The sequence below is a fragment of the Asterias amurensis genome, chromosome 1, assembly GCF_032118995.1.
Source record: "Asterias amurensis chromosome 1, ASM3211899v1".
Lineage (NCBI taxonomy): Eukaryota > Metazoa > Echinodermata > Asteroidea > Forcipulatida > Asteriidae > Asterias > Asterias amurensis.
In genome coordinates this window covers 9,240,278-9,261,033 of record NC_092648.1, presented here as the reverse complement: position 1 = coordinate 9,261,033, position 20,756 = coordinate 9,240,278, and the positions used below count along the sequence as shown (strand labels likewise).

Below are 20,756 nucleotides of genomic sequence, written 5' to 3'. Positions count from 1 at the left end.
TGATGCGTCTTATCTTTCGGTGCGCCTTGTCTGCTGACGATTGATTTTTTTTGGGATGATCACTGCGTGAAATAAAAAATACCTTCATGTCCAGTTCAAATCAACGATCTTTGTGTGAAGAATCCTTACTCAATAATGCAGTCGAACAAGGCTATTCAGATACTGAGGCTGTATTTTCATTCGAACAATGCCGCCATCCCCCAGACGGTCCAATTATTCCAACAATGCTGCAACGTGTTTATTCCCCATGACTGTGCTTTCATTCCGTCAGTGCCGCAATGCGTCTAGCTTTCGGTCCAACAGACGTCGACGGTGTACAAACCTTTTTCTGTGTGGCCGGGTATTCGTTCCGAAAACGATTGAGTCAATAACTTCATACAAAGGTCATTCACCCAACCGCTATTGTGCGGTAAACTTTGAGGGTTTTTATTGTAGAGAACATTCATCTCTGAAGTGTGCTTTAGGCTGAACGTATTTTAAAAGGATGGGGTAATAATTTATTTTTGAATTTATTTTTTAGACCTTTGTGATTGCTTTGGGAACTTAACTGTCATCTTTGGTAGGACAAGAGTTTTATACTATTGTTACAATAAACGTTCAAATCGTATTAATATTTATTGCCTCTTTTTAGAAGTTTGCTTTGCAAAGTATTATGGGAACGTAGCATTATCTTACTAGGATATGATTTGTATTTGTTTGTAAGGCCAAATAAAGTAATACAACACTAGCCAAAAAAAAAAAAGGGACGAAAACACATTTTATTTTATTGAAGTTATTTTATTGCTTCAAAACTTCGGGTAGGAACGGTTGTTAAAATCATGTTTGCCCCTTGCATAAAACTTGCCTGTAAAATAAGGTCTATAGCGTGAGGTTAAACGCCCTCTATTGGTAAAAATTACGCGAACCAGCAATAAACGCATTGAGACCAGACTCGACGTGTCTGGGCATGCTTGGGATCCACACAGTAACGGGGGAATTGTAGCGCATTTCCAGGCAGCGCAAATGCGAGGGCGTAGCGCAACCCGTCGGCGAACATTGCTCAATACGGTGCCCACATGTCCCCAACATCTGTTGTGCAATCTCGAGATTGAGCAGCGCAACCCACAGTGTAAATGTACATATTAATGTGCATGCAGCGACATCCCGGCCGGTGGATACATTACTACACACACACGCTATGTCCGTCTGTCGTTGCAATGTATCTGTATCAGCAAGGATCCTCGTTGTGGGACGTCGGATGTCCAGGGAGGCATTGTGTTCATGTTACAAATAAAATTAACTTCAGACAGTGTGTGGACCATGGTTTCTGCCCGCTGATTGGGCCGGACTTAATGTTATGAACAATATACAGCGTTGGTTGATTGGATGAAGGTCCGTATACATAGGTTCTCAATCAAAGGCAACAAATTACGTCTTTGTGTCAATGTACCGACACCGGGTGGCGCCAGGTGTTCTTTTGTGTGCGGTTAAACATGCGCCTTGTGCGGCGGTGCGCCTTGTCTGCTGACGTTTGAATTTTTTTGAGTCATTTTAGCGTCCTGCGCCTTGTCCGCCGAGCGTCTTATCCGCAGGAAAATACGGTAATACAATGAGGTGTACTTTTGTTAAAGCATTTAAAAGCGAGAAGAGCAATCTTAAAATGGATTCGTTCTCTAATTGGCAGCCTATGAAGTTCCCTAAGTGATGGGGGTAATGTTCTCTCAAGGGTGTGGCACATATTAAACAAGCTGCACTATCTTGTTATCTTTGGACTCTGTCCAATTCATATGACATTGCACCAAATAAAAGGAGATTGCCATAGTCAATACAAGAGCGGACGAAAGCTCTGACAACATGATGGAGAGTATCCTTATCCAGGTACCGTTTGATTCTCCTTAAGTTACGTAATTGAAAATTTATTGACTGGCAGAGGCTAGAAACTTGCTTGCTCATTGTCATATGAGAATCAAATTGTATACCTAAATTGCGGACAGAATCAGTAGGGTCTATCGATGTATCACCCATACGCAAAGATATCTGCGGCAGTTTCTTGAGATTTTGGGGAGTACCAAGCACAATGAACTCAGTTTTATTTTCATTAAGCTTAAGCTTGTTAGAAGTCATCCAGTTTTGAACATCAGTAATACACAGCTGCAGTTTCTCAATGGCAACTTGCCAAGCACAAGGTATTCTAGGATCAAAGGAACAATATATGTACATTGTAGCTGTGTATCATCAGTAAATAAACCATCATCATCATCATTTAGTGGTCGCAACTGAGATTCCATGCACAACGTCACGCCAGAGGTGTTTATCCCTCATCATGTTTGGAAGATCCACAATTTCAGCCTCCGTATCTCTGCTGATCATGTCTATGTAGTTGAGTGGTCGAGTTCCTCTATTAGGACACGGCAGTCTCCAATATAACACGTCAGGAAGGACCTGGTCTTTGGCCTGAAAGCAGTGACCTGCGAAGCGGACTCTGCGTTGAGCAACAGTAGTAGAGATTGGTGGAATGTCTCTGAAGATCTGTTCTTTGGTCGTGTGCTCTCGCCATGAGATGTTCTACGCCCTCATAAGAAGCCTGGTGTATGTGCCGTCAAGGCGATCGTGAAACTCTTTCTTCATGGTCCAGGTTTCCGCTCCATACAGAAGGATGAAAGTCCATGTTTTGATGACGTATGATATTGCCAAGTGGGAGGGTATAAATTCCAAACATCAAGGGACCCAATATGGACCCCTGGGGTAGCCCATACTCTAAATCAACTGGATCAGAGTATAGGTTATGAATAGATACCCGGCTTTGTCTACCCGAGAGATATAATTTGAACCATGGCAGTACAGTATCGGAAACGCCTAAATCATCCCTCATTCTGTCAAGTAAAATATCATGATCGATGGTGTCAAAGGCAGCAGACAAGTCCAATAGCACTAGAAATACAACATCAGACCTATCCATTGCCTTAAGAACATCATCCGAACCTTCAAAAGAGCAGTTTTGGTACTATTGTTTGTTTTATATGTGGACTGATAGAGCTCCTCAAGGTTATTGATTGACATGTGTTGCTTCAGTTGTTTAGCAGTCAGCTTTCTCAATAAGTTTTGCAATTAATCTTATTCATGTATTAATTAATCAGGCTTGCCAGACCCCATACACCTCCTGTACATCAACACATATGGGGATCACTAAGAACACTTATGAATTTCAATGGACAGTGTCTTGGTTTTCATTGGTAGCCACTATTGTAATGCTATATTGGTCTATTGCTATTAATGCAGGAGTCCAGGGAAGTCTTGCTGTTGCATTAAATATTAATCACACAACTACTTGAGTTTTTCAAAGCCATGTTCGCATTGGATTGGTCTGGTAACTTACCACCCACCAGCCGATTTCACGAAATTTAACGCAACTGCGGAAGTCCACTTGCGCAACATTTATAAAGCAACTTGCGCCATAAACGTTGCGTAAGTGGACTTACGCAGTTACGTAAATTTTTTGTGAAATCGGCTGCTGGTAGGTTAACTTACTGGCACTTGGATTAATTTGTGTCTGTTAACTTACCAGGGGCCTTTCTCAAACCTCAGCTTGGACTCAAGCTAAGGCTTGGGCTCTGCGGGCTGTGTACACAGTGGAAATGCAGCTGAAACGCAGCTATGCTTTTGACCTGAGGCAGCGTTGTGTATTGCAGGCTGTTTTTTGAACAGCAGACCTTACGATAGAAGTCATGTGACAGTATTGTTAAGTTACCGGAATGGTGCATTCCCTTTGGACTTCTTGTCCCTGTTAAGTTAACATTGTTAAGTTAACATGGCTAAAATCGGCCTGTTAAGTTGACCGTGGCGGTAACTTACCAGCCAGGTAAGTTACCAGCTGTTTGTACTTAACATCGGTAAGTTAAATTTGCGTTGGTAAGTTAAGCCCAATGAGAACACGGCTTTAGTATGGAATCTGCCCTGTTGTTTTAATGATATATGGAGGTAGAAATGCAAACTTCCTAATCCCACCATTGTCCAGAGTTTGGAATTAATAACCTAATTGCTGACTCTCATTTTGGATTAGTATTGCTTGCAATAGTGTCCATCGTTAGCACTTGATTGTCTTACAAGTCATAAAGAGCGATTTTCAGGCTTTTGAAGGTGTTTTTTCAATTTGTTTTGTAATTATTCTCATTACAAAAAGGTGGAAAACAATGCTTTGCTTGTAGAGGGCCAAAAAAGTATCTTGTTGTAACTGTGTTCTCGCTACTCCTGTGCTCATATAATCTTTATTTAAATGCATTGAATTTAGCCACGGGCAGTTCGGAACCAGCACAATCTTGCACTTACATGTAGCATAGCCTTGTAATATGTGAGCTTGTAATACTGTATTACCATGACTTTTGGGTACCTGGCTAACCTGCACAGGCCTTAATGTGTGTCTGAACAAGACATTTAGAGTAGGATAATTTAACTATTAAGGCATATCAAATCTTCTTCCACAGTTTCTATTGCTGGCCTGAATGTTTTCCCACCGTTTCCTTTTGATTATTTACTTTACACTTTGTTGTATTTTAATATTGATATCCTTTTAACTCAGTATGTTTAATATATACTATATAACTAAAGAATGATGGTTGCAATAAACTTATGTTCTAATAAGGGAATCAATGTGTGGTGAAGAGGTTTTCAACTAGTGGTTTAATCCCAACGAGGCCTGGTTCTTGATAATTTTACCGAGACGAAGTCGAGGTAAATTATCAAGAACAGGCCTCGGCGGATTTAAACCACTAGTTGAAAACAGATTCAACACACTTTGATTCCCATTCATAAATACCTTTTCGGTCAAAAACATCAATACTTTTTGGTCAACACCCCTCCAGCTATGAAATGGTAAAGCCCTGCGCCGCCCTCGGGTAAACAACTCCTTATAAGGGAATGCTGTGCGCGTCGCGCATATCGCGTGATGTGGCACAACTGTTTCAGCCGTTGTTCTCGACCAATAGGAATGAAGAAACTGTCTTATAAGAACAGGTGCAAGCTCGCGTGTCACGCCCATGTTTCAACATTTTTTACTGGTCATAAACAAAGGTTTATACACACCCACGTGACGCGCTCTCCACCAATAGAAATAGCGAAACTGTCTGAGGTATTTATGAATAAACAATTTATAAAAATCGGATCGATGAAAAGACCCAATCAATTATTTGTATTGAATTTTCCCACGACACAAAATTAATGCAGCCATTTATTTTACGATGTACTCTGGCAAAAGCTTAAAACCTACCGAAAATACACAACATGTAGAAAGTCAACTAAAACATCATAGAGTTCCTCTGAGTTTGAGAAATCACACACTTTCACCTCTTGGCCGGTGCGAGGCTGCTTTACGGAGCTTTGGATGATTGCACGAGGTCCTGTCTCACTTGCAAAACCAACTCTACATCAAAGAAACGGTCCACATCATTAGGTATTATATGTATGTAAAAAAAAAAAAAATACATAAATAAACGTAGAAATCTCCACAGCTGTTCCCCACGAGTAAAAGAAGCAGCATACAATACCGTAGTCCTCCCACGTCTGGAGCATTGTGCAAGTATCTTGGATCCATTTCACACAAAAAACATAAACCAACTTGAGGCAGTCCAACGAAGAGCTGATTTGTTTCAAACAGATACACTAAGACCAATAGTGTCTCCGCAATCATGTCAATTTTAATTTTCCTATAACCTTCGTAACCTTGGGTAAAAGGTGCTTCATATAAATGCTAATCAAGTATGCATGAAAATGTATATTGCAACTTTTGAAATTCACTTTAAAAAGAGTAAAAGATAATTTAATCTTTAAAGGAACGTTACAGAATTGGTAAGAAAAAAAAATTGTGACGATCACAGATTTACATAAAACGTACACGGACTAATGATAGTTGAAAACATCCCTTGAAATATTTCTGTCCGAAATGTCATATTTGATGAGAAATAAATAATCTAACTTCTCGTTTGGGGTTTATCGCTCAGTGAGTGTTTTATTAATTTTAATTGTGGCATTGATGCAATCAATCTGTTTTCACTATTCTCTCATGACCCAGATGGTCAATCGATCTCAAACTTCCACAGGTTTGTCAGTGTAAGTATATGGTGTATTACATAAAGGGCTTACACTGCAAGCAATTTTTGTTAGCAAAAACCAATTCTGTAATAAGGGAATAAAAGGGTAGCGACGAGTTCTTACACGATCGTTTAAAACCAGCAGGGTCGAATTGCCGTGTGATGAAAGCCCGAGCCGAAAAGCGAGGGCCTTTATCGCACAGCAACGACCCTGCAAGGTTTAAAACGGGCGTGTAATAACGAGTCACTACTCTTTTATCCCCATTCATAAATGCCCTTTTGTTAAAAAAAAGTTTTAAAAATACAATTACATTCACTTTGACAGTTGAAAATTCAAGATTTGAAATATGTTTTTGAAGAGTATTTTGCGCGCACACGCTTAGGAATAGATTACGCGCGCGCACTTAGAAAAAAATACGCGCGCGCGTTCAGAAATAGATTATGCGCTGTTACTAATAGCTATGAATTGCGGGTTCCGTGTGATAATCTTGCGAGCCGAAGCCAGCCGGTTATAAACACTGGTCATTATCAACCGTTTAAACACCCCCACGTGACGCGCTCTCCACCAATAGGAGTAGAGAAACTGTCTGGGGTATTTATCAGGCCTGTGAGCGGGTCATGAAAAAAAAAAGCGGAAAATTGCACTACGAACGTAATGAAAGGCTTTAATTAAAAACTGAAGCGTAGACAACACATTCACAGAAACATAGGCTACAATTCTTACATGTAACAGTGGGTCGTTCCGTGTCAAATCACCCAATGGGTTAAACCCTACCCTCTTCAAATTTGCTCTAATTTTTTTTATGGGATAATAATGGCTCAACAAGCTCAAATTTCAAATTTCAGCTCCATCCAATAAACCGTTTTCGCGCTACGGCATTCTCTTTCTTGTTGATTTCGGTCAAAATGCGCCTGACCTCTGACATTCAAATGACCATAAATCAGTAACCTTTGGGTCAAATTGGTTGAAATTGGTGTCTTTGGAAAGGAAATTGTGTAAGCTTTCCAAATCTGTCATTACTTTTTTTGTAGGAAAATGTTTAGGTTTGATAACCTTTTGACCTCTACTTTGACCTTGGATTTGACCTTGTGGATCACGTGATCTGGAGATGAACTTCCGTGAAAATTTACCCCCATATGTTTTCTCCACAATATAAAAAAATTAGAGATATAATATCTTTGACTTGCCTTCAAGCTCCATTCGAAGTGGCCCTAGTGGCCTATTCCTACGCAAAGTACATGTACATGTACATAACATACATGTCCATACGTATGTATATCAAGTGAGGCTATGGTCCTCTAGCAACATCATGATATACATACGTATGGACATGTATGTTATGTACATGTACTTTGAATAGGAATAATAGGCAAGTAGGGCAACTTTGAGCGGAGCCTGGAAGCAAGCCAAAATTATTATATCTCTAATAAAGAGGTCAAGGTCAAAAGTAAAGGTCAAAAGGTTACTAAACCTCAACATGTTCCTACAAAGAAAGTAATGACAGATTTGGAAAGCTTATGCAATTTCCTTTCAAAGGACACCAATTTCAACAAATTTGACCCAATGGTTACCGATTTATGGTTGTTTGAATGCCAGAGGTCAGGCGCATTTTAACCGAAATCAAAGAGAAAGAGCATGCCGTAGCACGAAAACCGTTTATCGGAGAGAGCTAAAAGTTGAAATTTGAGCTTGTTGAGCCATTATTACCCCATAAAAAAATGTGAGCAAATTTGAAGAGGGTAGGGTTTAAAATTGTCTTTTTTTTGGGTGATTTGACACGGAATGACCCCAATGTGTTGTGCATCCTCATTTTCAAGAGTTTTTTGTACATGTAGCATACCATTAGGAATAAATCCACGCGCGCGATGAGTCCTCGTCGTCGACTGCCATAATTTTCACTTGTCGCAAAAAATACACACCGCACACACACAACATACAACGTCGCGTGGGGGAAAACCATGTGTGCCTAATCTTGTTTCAAGGTGTTGGCTTTTTAGTAAAGCACCCTCTATTGGTGCAATGGAACAATGACATTGATGTACATGGTAGACATCGCGCTAAACGAAAAAATTAACAACAACGGATCCAATGAAAGACAAACACGGAGCATTTTACTGGGTCTAGCCCCCGACTCTACATGTATTTGACTAAGTTTCACTTCAGAAAATCATTGCAATAAGGAGTTATGACCACTAAGAATGACATCTATTGATATGCATGCATCACATCTGGGCTGCACAAAACATTTGGCCTGCTTTACAGTTAATTACAAGATGTTGGCATACTTGCAGAACATAGGTCAAATTGAACAAAACTATAGTTAAACAGGGGCTACAGGATAATCTCAATATTTTAACTAATACCCTTTTTTTAGCCAAATGAACATCGTAGATAATGGTTTACGCTTAAAATCAGCAAGTCAAAAATGCACCTCTCCCTAGGGCTTTTTCAGCCGAGAGTAAAAAACTGCTGATGTGATAATGATATGCAATGACCCCTTGACGTCATTGGCGCAATTTCCCAATAGAGTTTGTGCACAGTTCCCCAGTTTTGGCCAATTGAGGGTGCTGAAATGACACAGAAAAGTGTAATGCGCTGACCATGGAATTGTCCACATACTATGATTTAAAATACGTTTGAGGCAGCTAAGCCTACCACAAAAGCGGAATTCATGCAAGTTCAACTACCGAGCAAGGGCAGACACTAGGAACTTTACAATGAAGTTGCAATATCAGGAAAATGGAGACTACAAAGTTGCATTATAAATATCATGTTAAAGTTCAACCAACTTACTTGGTATATGCAGCGCCAATGTCCAGAACAACTGTGCTTTTTTCTACGGCTGAACCAAGTCCCTCAAAGAAAGACATCCTGTATCCTCCTCAAGGTTGTTGCTGTCAAATATATCACATTTCTCTGAATGTCTGAAAAGCAATAGAGCGTATGTTTTGATTAAAATTGTAATAAGTAGCGTACAGTAAGACAATCATGTAGACACGTCACACAAAATTATTTATAGTATTTTTTATGAACTGTTCATTGTAAAGTGGGCCATCAGGACAAAAAAGGAACAAGTTGTGTTTACAAACACAAATGCCCCGCAAGTCAGTCCGTTTCTCAACATTTGACCTAACTGGTCTAAAAATAGGAGACTTCTGTAACCCAAGACCAATCCACACACCAGTTCATATACCAAGTCCTTTTAAAGTTATTATACAGACATTTTTTTTCTTAGGCATAAAATAAATTTATTTAGCCATAATAACATTGGCTCTATATTTTTTTTGAGCTGATATGACAAGTCCTTGTCGAGGTAATTGCTCAAACTGCATTTATTTTGTTTTAGCCATATCGACCTTGACATTTGACTGGGGGGGGGGGGTCCCTTTTGAGGGACCCCAGGGCCAATCAACAAACCAAGGTTGCAGTTGATATGCAAAGTCAATCTCCAGTTAACAATCCAACAAATGACTAAGTTCAATGGCGACTTGTTCTCTCGAGCTCTGATGATTTTGTTGTCAGGTTACTGTTTATATGTACCCCTAAATAGGTCTGGGATATAAAGTTGTCCAAGTCATGACCGTTGAGAGAGTAGCTTGTTGCGAGTGGTGTCTTTTTATGCGTTATGTGCATACAATAGCATTTGGAGACATTAAATTACATTTGCCATTTAGATGCCAAGTTCTGTTATCTGTGTATGTCTTTCTGTAGCTCTGTACTTTCAGTAAGTGAAGTCATCTCTCGGTAGACGACTCAATCATCTGCGAGCATCCTAAACCGGGAAGTTAAAGACTTTGGAAGATCATTTAACTTTAAAGTCAAGATGAATAAGAGAGGACCCATGACTGTACCTTGTGGTACCGGAATAAAACTAAACTAGGGCATCAGTTAGGGCCTATGGCATCATTATTTTTTTTCCAATTCATAGAAAAAGCCATAACACCTAGAAAAAAAGGACAGTGGATGACATTAAAGACAGTGGACACTATTGGTAATTGTCAAAGACTAGTCTTCACAGTTGGTGTATCTCAACATAAGCATAAAATAACAAACCTGTGAAAATTTGAGCTCAATCGGTTGTCGAATTTGTGAGATAATAATAAAAGAAAAAACACCATTGTCACACGAAGTTGTGTGCTTTCTGATGCTTGATTTCGGGACCTCAAATTCTTGAGGTCTCGAAATCAAACTCGTGGAAAATTACTTCTTTCTCGAAAACTACGTCACTTCAGAAGGAGCTGTTTCTCACAATGTTTTATACCATCAACCTCTCCCCATTACTCGAATAAAGAAAGGTTTTATGATGATAATTATTTTGAATAATTACCAATAGTGTCCACTGCCTTTAAAGGAACACATTTTCTCACAATGTTTTATACCATCAACCTCTCCCCATTACTCGTAATAAAGAAAGGTTTTATGATGATAATTATTTTGAGTAATTACCAATAGTGTCCACTGCCTTTGAAGGAACACATTGCCTTGGATCGGTCGAGTTGATCTTTGAAAAGGGTTTGTAAACCATTTGTTATGAAATGTATGTTAGAAAGATGTTTAAAAAGTAGTTCACAATGATCCACACACAATTGCCTCGAAATTGCGTGGTTGTCCTTTTACTTGGCAAACTAACACGGGCGACTATTTATGGCCATAAATGGCCGACCATGTTTGTCGACGAAGTAAAAGGAAAACCACGCAATTTCGAGTGATACTTGTGTGGATGATTTATTTATTCTACTTTTAAAATATCTTTCTAATCAGATGCATTCTATACCAAATGATTACAAACGCTTTTTAAAGACCAACTCGACTGATCCAAGGCAACGTGTTCCTTTAATAATAATATTATAAAATATGTAGGCCTTTAATAAATGTTCTAAAAAAATCAAATTATTATCAAGGCCTATTAATATTATTTATACTATTAATTGGGAGGCCGACAGAAAGGCCTCAATCGTGTTTTGTATCTGTTATACTACACGAAAAGTGCTTGTGAAAACTCACCTAAAAGACATCATTTAAGGGCAAATTTTGATGTACAAAATCATCTGTGGTTAGCTGAAGACATTTCCTTTCACAATTAAGCAGTTTTTTCTCGATTGATGGAATTTTAAATGAAAAACACAGACTTGAAAATAAAAAAATTAGCGCGTAACAGAAAGCACATTTTGGTCGCGGGAAAACTCAATCGATTTTGTGTTGGAAAATGTTTTTGTTTAAAGTGAGCCCTCTTGTGGCCTCGATAGCCTAAGGTCACACGGGATAAGTTGATATTTGTGTGCAGGAAGATCTGAGGAATTGGTAGGTACCAAATTTGATAGAACTTGATTGATATTATAAACTGTTTTGATATCGTTCATTTTATTTTGTTACCAAAAGTTGAGGTTTTACACATAAATTTACATCAAAAATCCTCAATTTCTCAAATATGGAAACAACAAAACATATCTATACAAAACTCATATTTTCTGAAAGCTTATACCTTCGTGATCATGTGCATAATCTTTGTTTCTTTGCTAGGTAGCTGCTCATAGCTGCGCATTTAAGATTTAGAGGAGGGGGTCCTGACAGATTATTTTGCAGTCTATGGACTTACATGTATTGAAGCTGTCCACATGCAACAAGGGGACATTTGTTTGACAATTGACATGATTTTGAGAATGGTGTTCTTAGTTCTGTGATCAGACTTGGATATCATAATGTTACCACTAATTAATAAATATATATTAAATCAACTTAATGTTTGTTTTGTTCATTTGTTAACAAATTTAATATTTGGCTTCTTACCCATTGTTCATTTCCCCCTATTATACAGGCTGTATTATACAGGCTGTATTTAGCAAGTTGATTGATCATCAAGAGAAAAGTTGTTTACATTGTATAATATATATAAATGGGAGACCTGTAGCCCAGGTTGGACTCCTCCGTTGCAAGCAAGCGACGGAGTCCAGGGTATAAAGGTCCCGTACCAATGCGAAAAAATTCAAAAATCTGTTAAAAATATTTCTACCTTACTCGGGAGTCTGATCTTTAACTCACATGTTCCTTGCAGTTGGAACTCCAAGTTCGCATTATTTAAAGTTGTTGAATTTTCTCCTTTGGTGTTAATATTTTGTGAAAAGAAAATTAAAATTGGCGTTTTCCGATTCCACGTCGTGCAATAACTTCCGTGTACACACTTTCTTGCACGGATCACTGGCAGCCTACTATTTGCAGCCAAATTGCCATCAACTTGCGTCAACCAAACACTAAGCGGATGGATAATAGTCAGCGCTTATGAGTCAACTCGATCCCAAGTCAACTCGGTCCCAGTCAACTCGGTTCGTATGGTCATGGAGGTAGAAATGTATGTTTTCTTTGAATTGGAAAAAAAAAACTACTCTCCTTTGACTTTGTACATGAAATGGGATAAGTGTGCACCAATGTTCGGGGTATAATATTCGATGCCTTCAAAGCGACCCATTTGTTTCTATAATTCAACATTCACTTTTGAAAATTACCAATTAAGTTGGCCAATAAATTTCAACTAAAAAAAAGTCTTCAAAATATCTCTTTGCTTTCATCCAGTCTGTATCTTAACAATTTATTAATTGAATCCTCTTTGAAGTAACTTACATTTAAAATTAAATAATTATAAAAACAGTACGAATTACATAATTTTTAAAAAATAAAGAAAGGAAATAAATGTTTGGTTAAGTTATAAAGAAAACTTTTTGAAAGTTTTCTTTATAATTTAAGAGTCCCTGCCTGTAAGAGTGTACCAAGTGGTGATTCATGGGTTCTCAGATCTTCTTCTAAAAAATTAGAGTGATACATCATCATACCAAACGAATAAATCCAAAATTTTAGTTTGCTGACGCTTTCGGTTTTGGAGTTACCAGTTATCAAAGTTTCGACCTAAAAGCCCTCAAATGAATAGTACATTCCCTGTAAACACAAAAACCAGCGCCAAGGTCATCCCAAAAAAAGTAAAACATTTTTTGAAACCTCCAGTTGGGCTTATAACAAAAGTAACAAAAAAAAGTTGGGATCTCGTTGGCGCGTCATGTTACGCGCACCTGAACCTTTGACGAACAGTGCCCTCGTGCCATTTTCAACGCCTCATAACTCAGCGCGCCTATAGGATCCCATGAATTAAACAAGTTCAAATGAAAGAGCTTGCATCCCTAAAACAAATTTAAGTGCAAAGTGCGTGGGATCTCGTTGACGCAGAGAGATAATAGAGGTCAAAGTTCAAATTTTACCAATATATTGCGTTTTCGCACCTCCGTAACTTCGCGCGCCAACAACAAAAAATTGTTTTTATGGCAACTGGGTATTGGAACAGTTTTCATCTAATGACAAATGGAAAAAGAATCTTGGGATCTCTGCAACTTGCATGTCAAAAGATTTTTTGAAAATTTTCTAAAGTATTGCCATTTCACACATTTTTGCCTAAATTGGGACAACATTCACTTTTCTCATCACTGTAAGTATCTGTGCCAACAAGATCCCATCAATGTTTTCTTGTATTTGGTTAAGTTGAGTGTTCCTAAACAGATTTCAATTGAAAAATAATTGGGATCATGTTGGCCCACCAATGTAACAAAGGTCAAAGGTCATATGAAACTACACTACTGCCTATTTCGGGCAATTTTACGTCGTCTAGAAATCCACGCGCCAATATGATCCCATTAAATTGTCTGCATTTTATGATTATATAGATTCTCAGCAACACATAAAAAGCAAAAACCTAATGGGATTTGAGTGGCGCTAACAAATATTACAGATCAAAAGTTCGCAATACATGCCTATACTTATGCATTGCTGTTTCAACCGAAAGTGAGAAATATCCCCAATTTGAAAATGTTGGCAAACCATGAAGGGGATAGGTCTCTAAAAACGAATTTTGGTCAAGAGATAGACTGGACTTGTTTTTACAAATGGTGTTAGTTTAATGTTGGTGGGTAACTGTTGCCAAGGTCAAAGGTTACAAAGAATATGGCTGTTTTTGATATTTCTGTCAAGAGCCAACTTCAGAGCCTTTTCAAGATTTTATTTAAAGAACAAGGGCTCTATCCTTTCAGTTTGGGACAGCCACTTATAATATCTAGGCACATATGGTTGTCCCAAATTAATTATAGAGCCCTTCATGGTTTGCCAACATTTTCAAATGGGGGGATATTTCTCGCTTTCGGTTGCCACAGCAATGCATAAGTATAGGCATGTATTGTGAACTTTTGATCTGTAGTATTTGTTAGCGCCACTCAAATCCCATTTGATTTTTGCTTTTTATGTGTTGCTGAGAATCTATATAATCATAAAATGCAGACAACTTAATGGGATCATATTGGCGCGTGGATTTCTAGACGACGCAAAATCGCCCAAAATAGGCAGTAGTGTAGTTTCATATGACCTTTGACCTTTGTTATATTGTTGGGCCAACATGATCCCAATTATTTTTCAATTGAATTCTGTTAAGGAACACTCAACTTAACCAAATACATGAAAAAATTGATGGGATCTTGCTTGGCACAGATACTTACAGTGATGAGAAAAGTGAATGTTGTCCCAATTTAGGCAAAAATGTGTGAAATGGCAATACTTTAGAAAATTTTCAAAAAATCTTTTGACATGCAAGTTGCAGAGATCCCAAGATTCTTTTTCCATTTGTCATTAGATGAAAACTGTTCCAATACCCAGTTGCCATAAAAACAATTTTTTGTTGTTGGCGCGCGAAGTTACGGAGGTGCGAAAACGCAATATATTGGTAAAATTTGAACTTTGACCTCTATTATCTCTCTGCGCCAACGAGATCCCACGCACTTTGCACTTAAATTTGTTTTAGGGATGCAAGCTCTTTCATTTGAACTTGTTTAATTCATGGGATCCTATAGGCGCGCTGAGTTATGAGGCGTTGAAAATGGCACGAGGGCACTGTTCGTCAAAGGTTCAGGTGCGCGTAACATGACGCGCCAACGAGATCCCAACTTTTTTTTGTTACTTTTGTTATAAGCCCAACTGGAGGTTTCAAAAAATGTTTTACTTTTTTTGGGATGACCTTGGCGCTGGTTTTTGTGTTTACAGGGAATGTACTATTCGTTTCTCGAGGGCTTTTTGGCCCAAACTTTGATAACTGGTAACTCCAAAACCGAAAGCGTCAGCAAACTAAAATTTTGGATTTATTCGTTTGGTATGATGGTGTATCACTCTAATTTTTTGGAAGAAGATCTGCGAACCCATAAATCACACCCCCCCCTAATTTGGTACATTCTTACAGGCAGGGACTCTTAACAAAACATTAATTTCCTTTCTTTATTTTTTAATATAATAAGAAAAATAAATAAAAATCACAAATCAACTTATTAAAAAAATAAATCTATTAAGGAAATTAGTGCTTGGTCGAAAATAAATAACAAATAACAATAGTGTCAATTATAACTTGGTTGCGGTCCCTCCCCGCCCTCCCTCCCGCCCGTGCAAGCTTCCCCTTGGGACTGAGTTGACTTGGGACTGAGTTGACTTGGGACCGAGTTGACTTGGGATCGAGGTGACTTGGGACGGAGTTGACTGGGACCGAGTTGGCTTGGGACTGAGTTGACCGGTACCCTAGTCAATTTACACAAAGCGCAGAACTATGCAATACCGAGCATTGAGACTTGTGCCAAGACTCCATGTGCTGGAAGCATATTTTTTTCCTAGGACAAATGAGGCCACTTTTTACCATAAATTAGCGCATGCTAACCTTCCCAAGAAAAAAAATATACGCACGCAGGAAAGCGCCCTCTGTTGTCCGCACTTGTACAAGAAGCACTGTAACAAAGTAAGATGTCGGCAGACGGCTTTGCTGCTTATAAAACAAACAAAAATTCACAAGAAAAAAAAATTGATATTTACAACAAAGTTCAACCTGAAATTTATAAAAATTTATAAAAATTCTATATGAGCTGGAATATTGTACAGTTTTATGCCTCCTGGATTTTAAAATGTATACTGGAGGAGTTGAAGGCGAGTTAACGGCACCTACCCAGTTGACGGCGAATAGCGGCAAGATAATGCCATGCGCACTTGGGCTCACATCGCCAGTGCAGAACTTTGACATATTTTCGGAAATAATTTCTTCCATGGATATATTTGTTAGCTGTGAACTCGTTGAGAATATAGTGAGGGACACTATGAATATATGAAAGGAATTTCAGCTTCTCAAATGAGGAAAAAAATGAAGAAAATTGTAGTCAAATTTGTGTTCGCATTGTAAAGAACCTACATGTAATACCCAGGACGTCAGTGCAGTGGCACTGACTGACGTCCTACCAGACCTGTAGACCCAGTAACTGGGACACTGTACTCCTTTTTTTCCCTCAAATTTGGACATTCTTTGTCTCCAGATCTACTACTAGCGAGATGCCGCGCGGCGCGCGGCAACCCGGCTAGAAAGCGCTACGTATAAAATGCTGCAAGTGTAGCGTTGTGTACAATGGAAGGTTAAAGTGGCTGGGCAGGGTCACAATACAAATCACTGTGGCAAACCACCCATCCAAAGTTAAGTCGAATCTAAGTGCGAATCTTAGCGAAATCGTACACTAACCCTTGCCCGTCTTTTTTTCCGTTTCGGCATTATTTGTCAATCCCATCCAGTGTTTTCCAGATCCAGCGGGTCCCGATAGTGGTTCTTTCCCAGTCTGGTTTATATCACGTTTCGTTTATTTTTGTTCCCGTTCAATTTATTATTTTCTTGTCCTGTATCGTTTTCAAGTTCCCCTTTCTTTTCTCCCATCACCAGCCCCATTCATTTCCCCCCAACTCCCTGTCCCACCGTGTGCGCCTTCCCTATCTCGTCCCATAACTAAACTCCACGCCCTCCCTGCGCCTCCCCATCCCCGCGATCCGTGCATTGGCATTGTTCTTTGCTTGCCACTGTTTGCCCATAACTCATATTTTTCAGTTTCGCGCAGGTCCCCGTTGGTGGTTCTTTCCCGTTTCATGTGTTTGATCCCCCCATTCAGTTTAATACTTTCCTGTTCAATGTCCCATATCATGATAGTCCCTTTTCATTTTTTTTCAATCCCTACCCAGCCCTGTTCATTTTCCCCATCATTTTATTTTTGCTGTTCCCCCGCCCGTCTCCCATTACACAGAGTACCACTTTGTGCCCCTTTCTCCTGTCCCCATCCTAAATCTAACCCGTACTTCTTCCCTACATCCCGCACGTGAGTATTGTTCTTTGCACCTTTTTTCCGGCCCATAACTTTCCCCGTTCTGCACGGGTACCGCCAGTCAGGTGGGTCTCCGTTTCGTGTATTTTTCTCTGTCCAGTTTATTTTTCCCTGTCCAATGTCATCATTAGTCCCTTTTTCTTTTTCCCCTTTCCGTATTATTTTCCCAGCCCTTTTTACTATGTTCCCTTCATTTTTTGCCGTTCCCCCGCCCCCTTCCAACAGACGTACCACACTGCGTGCCCCTTCCTTCTCCCTGTCCCACAACATGCTCTAATAACCCCCACCAGCCTTCGTCCTGTCGTCGTGCCTAGCTCGATCCCCTTGCATTGTTGTTTACTGTATGTATGCGCTAAGTTACTGGACGGTCGCGCTGTGACTGTGACATCACAAAGGACGCCTGCACTCAATCACAAAGTTATACATGCTCGCGCTTTGACTGTGACGTCACAAACAACACATATCCCTCAACCCACGGGTACCCCGAAATTGATCTCAGGAGGCATCATTTTAGCAGGGTGCGGGCACCACTTAACGTGAAAACAACATGGCGGCGCCCATGCAATTTAAGTGCTTTTATAGTATTTATAATATAGATAATAATAAATAATAATAATTTGATTTGTTGAGAACAATATACTATCGTAGCGTCATACGTTATCGACCCTCATAAATCATATGTTTTCGAACCCCAACTTTGATTCCCGTTTACCGCGAGATTGTGCAAGCTGCACCGGTGACAGAAGCTATGCAGTTTACTCACGTCTGTATTTTCATCAGGCTTATTCATGCTGAGAATAAAGTTTCCTGTCGTTGGTTAAAATGCTCAAACTTATAAAATGACTAAAAAAAAAAATTTCAAATCATCTAGTATCCAATTTTTTAACAATAACACTGACACTTCATGGTGTGTTGAAATTTTTTGAGTTTTGGTTTTACGTTGCGAGAGACAGTCCGCCATTAACAGTGCTTATGCATGCACGACATTGGAGCAACATCATATGTTTTCACACCTTTCATTGGTTGGTATTTTATTGAATATTCAGAAGCTAGTATGACGTGCAAAATAAATCAAAAATATTATTCAATTACTACTTAACAAATTTAATTACATTTTTGTCCCAAGGCATTATGGCTACTATGTTAGAATCCGGAAATATCATAAGGCATGAAAGTAAAACACCCCACCCCCCCTTGAAGAAAAGGCACAAAAACTTACCAGATTCCCGAGCGAAAGACCCAGGTTGAAAATTCGAACCTGAGGGGGGCGGAGCTTCGGCCGTGTGTGCACGTCACCGGGGTCAACGACTCAGCGCTGCGTGTGGTGCATTGTGTATCCCGGTAACTGTGTAGCCGTAGTCTTGATCCAAGACCATTGATGTTGCGTGGTCACACACAACCAACATTCCGATCTATGCACGGCAAAAAAACTGTACACGCTTGTTATAATCAAATGTTAGCGGGCGCTCTGTTTCTCTGATTTCCGTATCTCAGCGCGTGTACAAGACTACGGCTGCACAGTTGCAGGGATACAGAATGCACCACACGCAGCGCCGAGTCCGTGACGTGCACAAACAGCCGAAGCTCCGCCCCCCTCAGGTTCGAATTTTCAACCTGGGTCTTTCGCTCGGGAATCTGGTAAGTTTTTGTGCCTTTTCTTCAAATTATTTCCTCAACGGTGTTTTGAGTGATATTGTAGAATTTGTGTCATGATTTTCAAAAGTGGTAAAAAAGGAGCAAATCTGCTGACTAGCTGTCGAAATTGTACGTTTTTAACCATTTCGCCCTGCTCACATTGCGTCTGCTTCGTAACCCTCCGGCTACGCCATCGGCAGGAGGGTTACGTTATCGCAACTATAGTGATTAGTACCAAAAATCAATCATTTTATAAATGTTTGAGCATAACCAACCACAGGAAACTTTATTAAATCTCAGCATGATTAAGCCTGATGAAAATACAGACCGTGAGTAAACTGCATAGCTTCTGTCAACGGTGCAGCTTGCACAATCTCGCTGTAAACGGGTCGGGAATCACAGTTGGGGACTGAAAACATATGAGGGTCGATAATGTATGAGTATGACGCTACGATAGTGCATTATTAATATTATGCCAACGTTCAAATGAGTCAAAGAAACTGTCGGACTGTCTCTCGCAACGTAAAACCAAAACTCTAAAAATTTCAACACACCATGAAGTGTAAGTGTTATTGTTAAGAAAATTGTCAGATCTGATGATTTGAAAAAAAAAACATTCAGTTTTTGATTGTGAAAATTTTTCCTGTTATCCTACTGAAATTGAAAACACATGACACAAGGAAAGTTTTTATACATATTTTATTTAGCTAAGTTATAAGTAAAAGCCAAAGAAAGGAAGTGGTGATTTCCTGGAGCTCAATAGAGAGAGGACTTACCGAACTTGACTCGATTTCTGGCTCTTTCTGTGATAGCGATTTGATGGGTTTGTTCACCACTCTCCCCAACTTATACAAAATAGAGACGAACGACGACTATGTTTTTGTGACACGTTTAATTAATTGGAAGAAGAAAAAAAGAGGTGAATTTTATATAACAGCGCCCTCTATTGTCACCTCTATTGTCACAAGAGGGCGCTGTTATCAATGACGATAAATAAAGGTAAACAATAGTTTTGGCTGGCACATAAACCACAAACAACACCAGGCTGAAGTGAGCACCAAATTTGGGCCCAACACCAAATTTGGTGCTGGCAAACAAATTTGGTGCTAGCACCAAATTAAAAAAAACTGTCAACGACCGTCATTATTCGTCGAAGACAGTGCGCAAGCATTGTACACGCGTAAGGTATAGGTAGATTCAAAGCCAAGAGTTCCATCTAAATTGGAAAGAATTATAAGTTTTTTTCTCACAAATCTGTTCCACATATCCCTGGCTATATCAGATTAGCGCCCCAGTGTTTTAAGTTTGATAATTAGCTCAGCCCAATTAATTTAATCAAGGAACAATTTACGAATTTTGGTATTGTATACGCTGAATGTATAAAGTATGGGCAAACAAAAAGCCAAGAGTTCCATCTTAGTTAGACAATATTATTAATTTTTATTTCCTAAATCTATTCCTCATACCCCTGGCTATATCAGATTAGCGCCCCAGTGTTTGAAGTCTGCTAATTAGCTTAGCCCAATTAATTTAGTCAATGAAGAATTTACGAATTTGTGTACTGTATGCGCTGTATGCGTAAGGTATGGGCAAATAAAAAGGCAAAAGTTCCATCTTAATTGGAAAATATTATTAACTTTTATTTCATTAATCTGTTCATTATACCTTTGGCTATATCAAATTAGCGCCCCAGTGTTTTAAGTCTGCTTTTTAGCTCAGCCCAATTAATCCAATTAGGAAAGAAATTGCGAATTTCGTACTGTATACGCTATTATGCCTAAAACATGCGTGGGGTATAGGCAAAAACTAAACAAACGAATTCTATTTAAGATGGAAAATATTAATACCATTTATCTCATAAAT

The 20,756-nt window shown here is 39.1% G+C and overlaps 1 protein-coding gene across 1 annotated transcript in view; it reads right to left on the bottom strand.

The window, feature by feature from the left end:
* LOC139944698 (actin-related protein 10-like) overlaps positions 1 to 19,830 on the bottom strand; it is a 44,189-nt gene extending 24,359 nt beyond the window's left edge. Inside the window, exons 1-3 of the mRNA XM_071941780.1 lie at positions 19,670 to 19,830; positions 8,857 to 8,987; positions 5,243 to 5,395 (exon numbers count right to left, since the gene is read on the bottom strand). Coding sequence (XP_071797881.1) covers positions 5,243 to 5,395; positions 8,857 to 8,933 — 230 coding nt within the window. The 5' untranslated portion in view covers positions 8,934 to 8,987; positions 19,670 to 19,830. The remainder of the gene's footprint in view (positions 1 to 5,242; positions 5,396 to 8,856; positions 8,988 to 19,669) is intronic.
* Between the last annotated feature and the right edge of the window lie 926 nt (positions 19,831 to 20,756).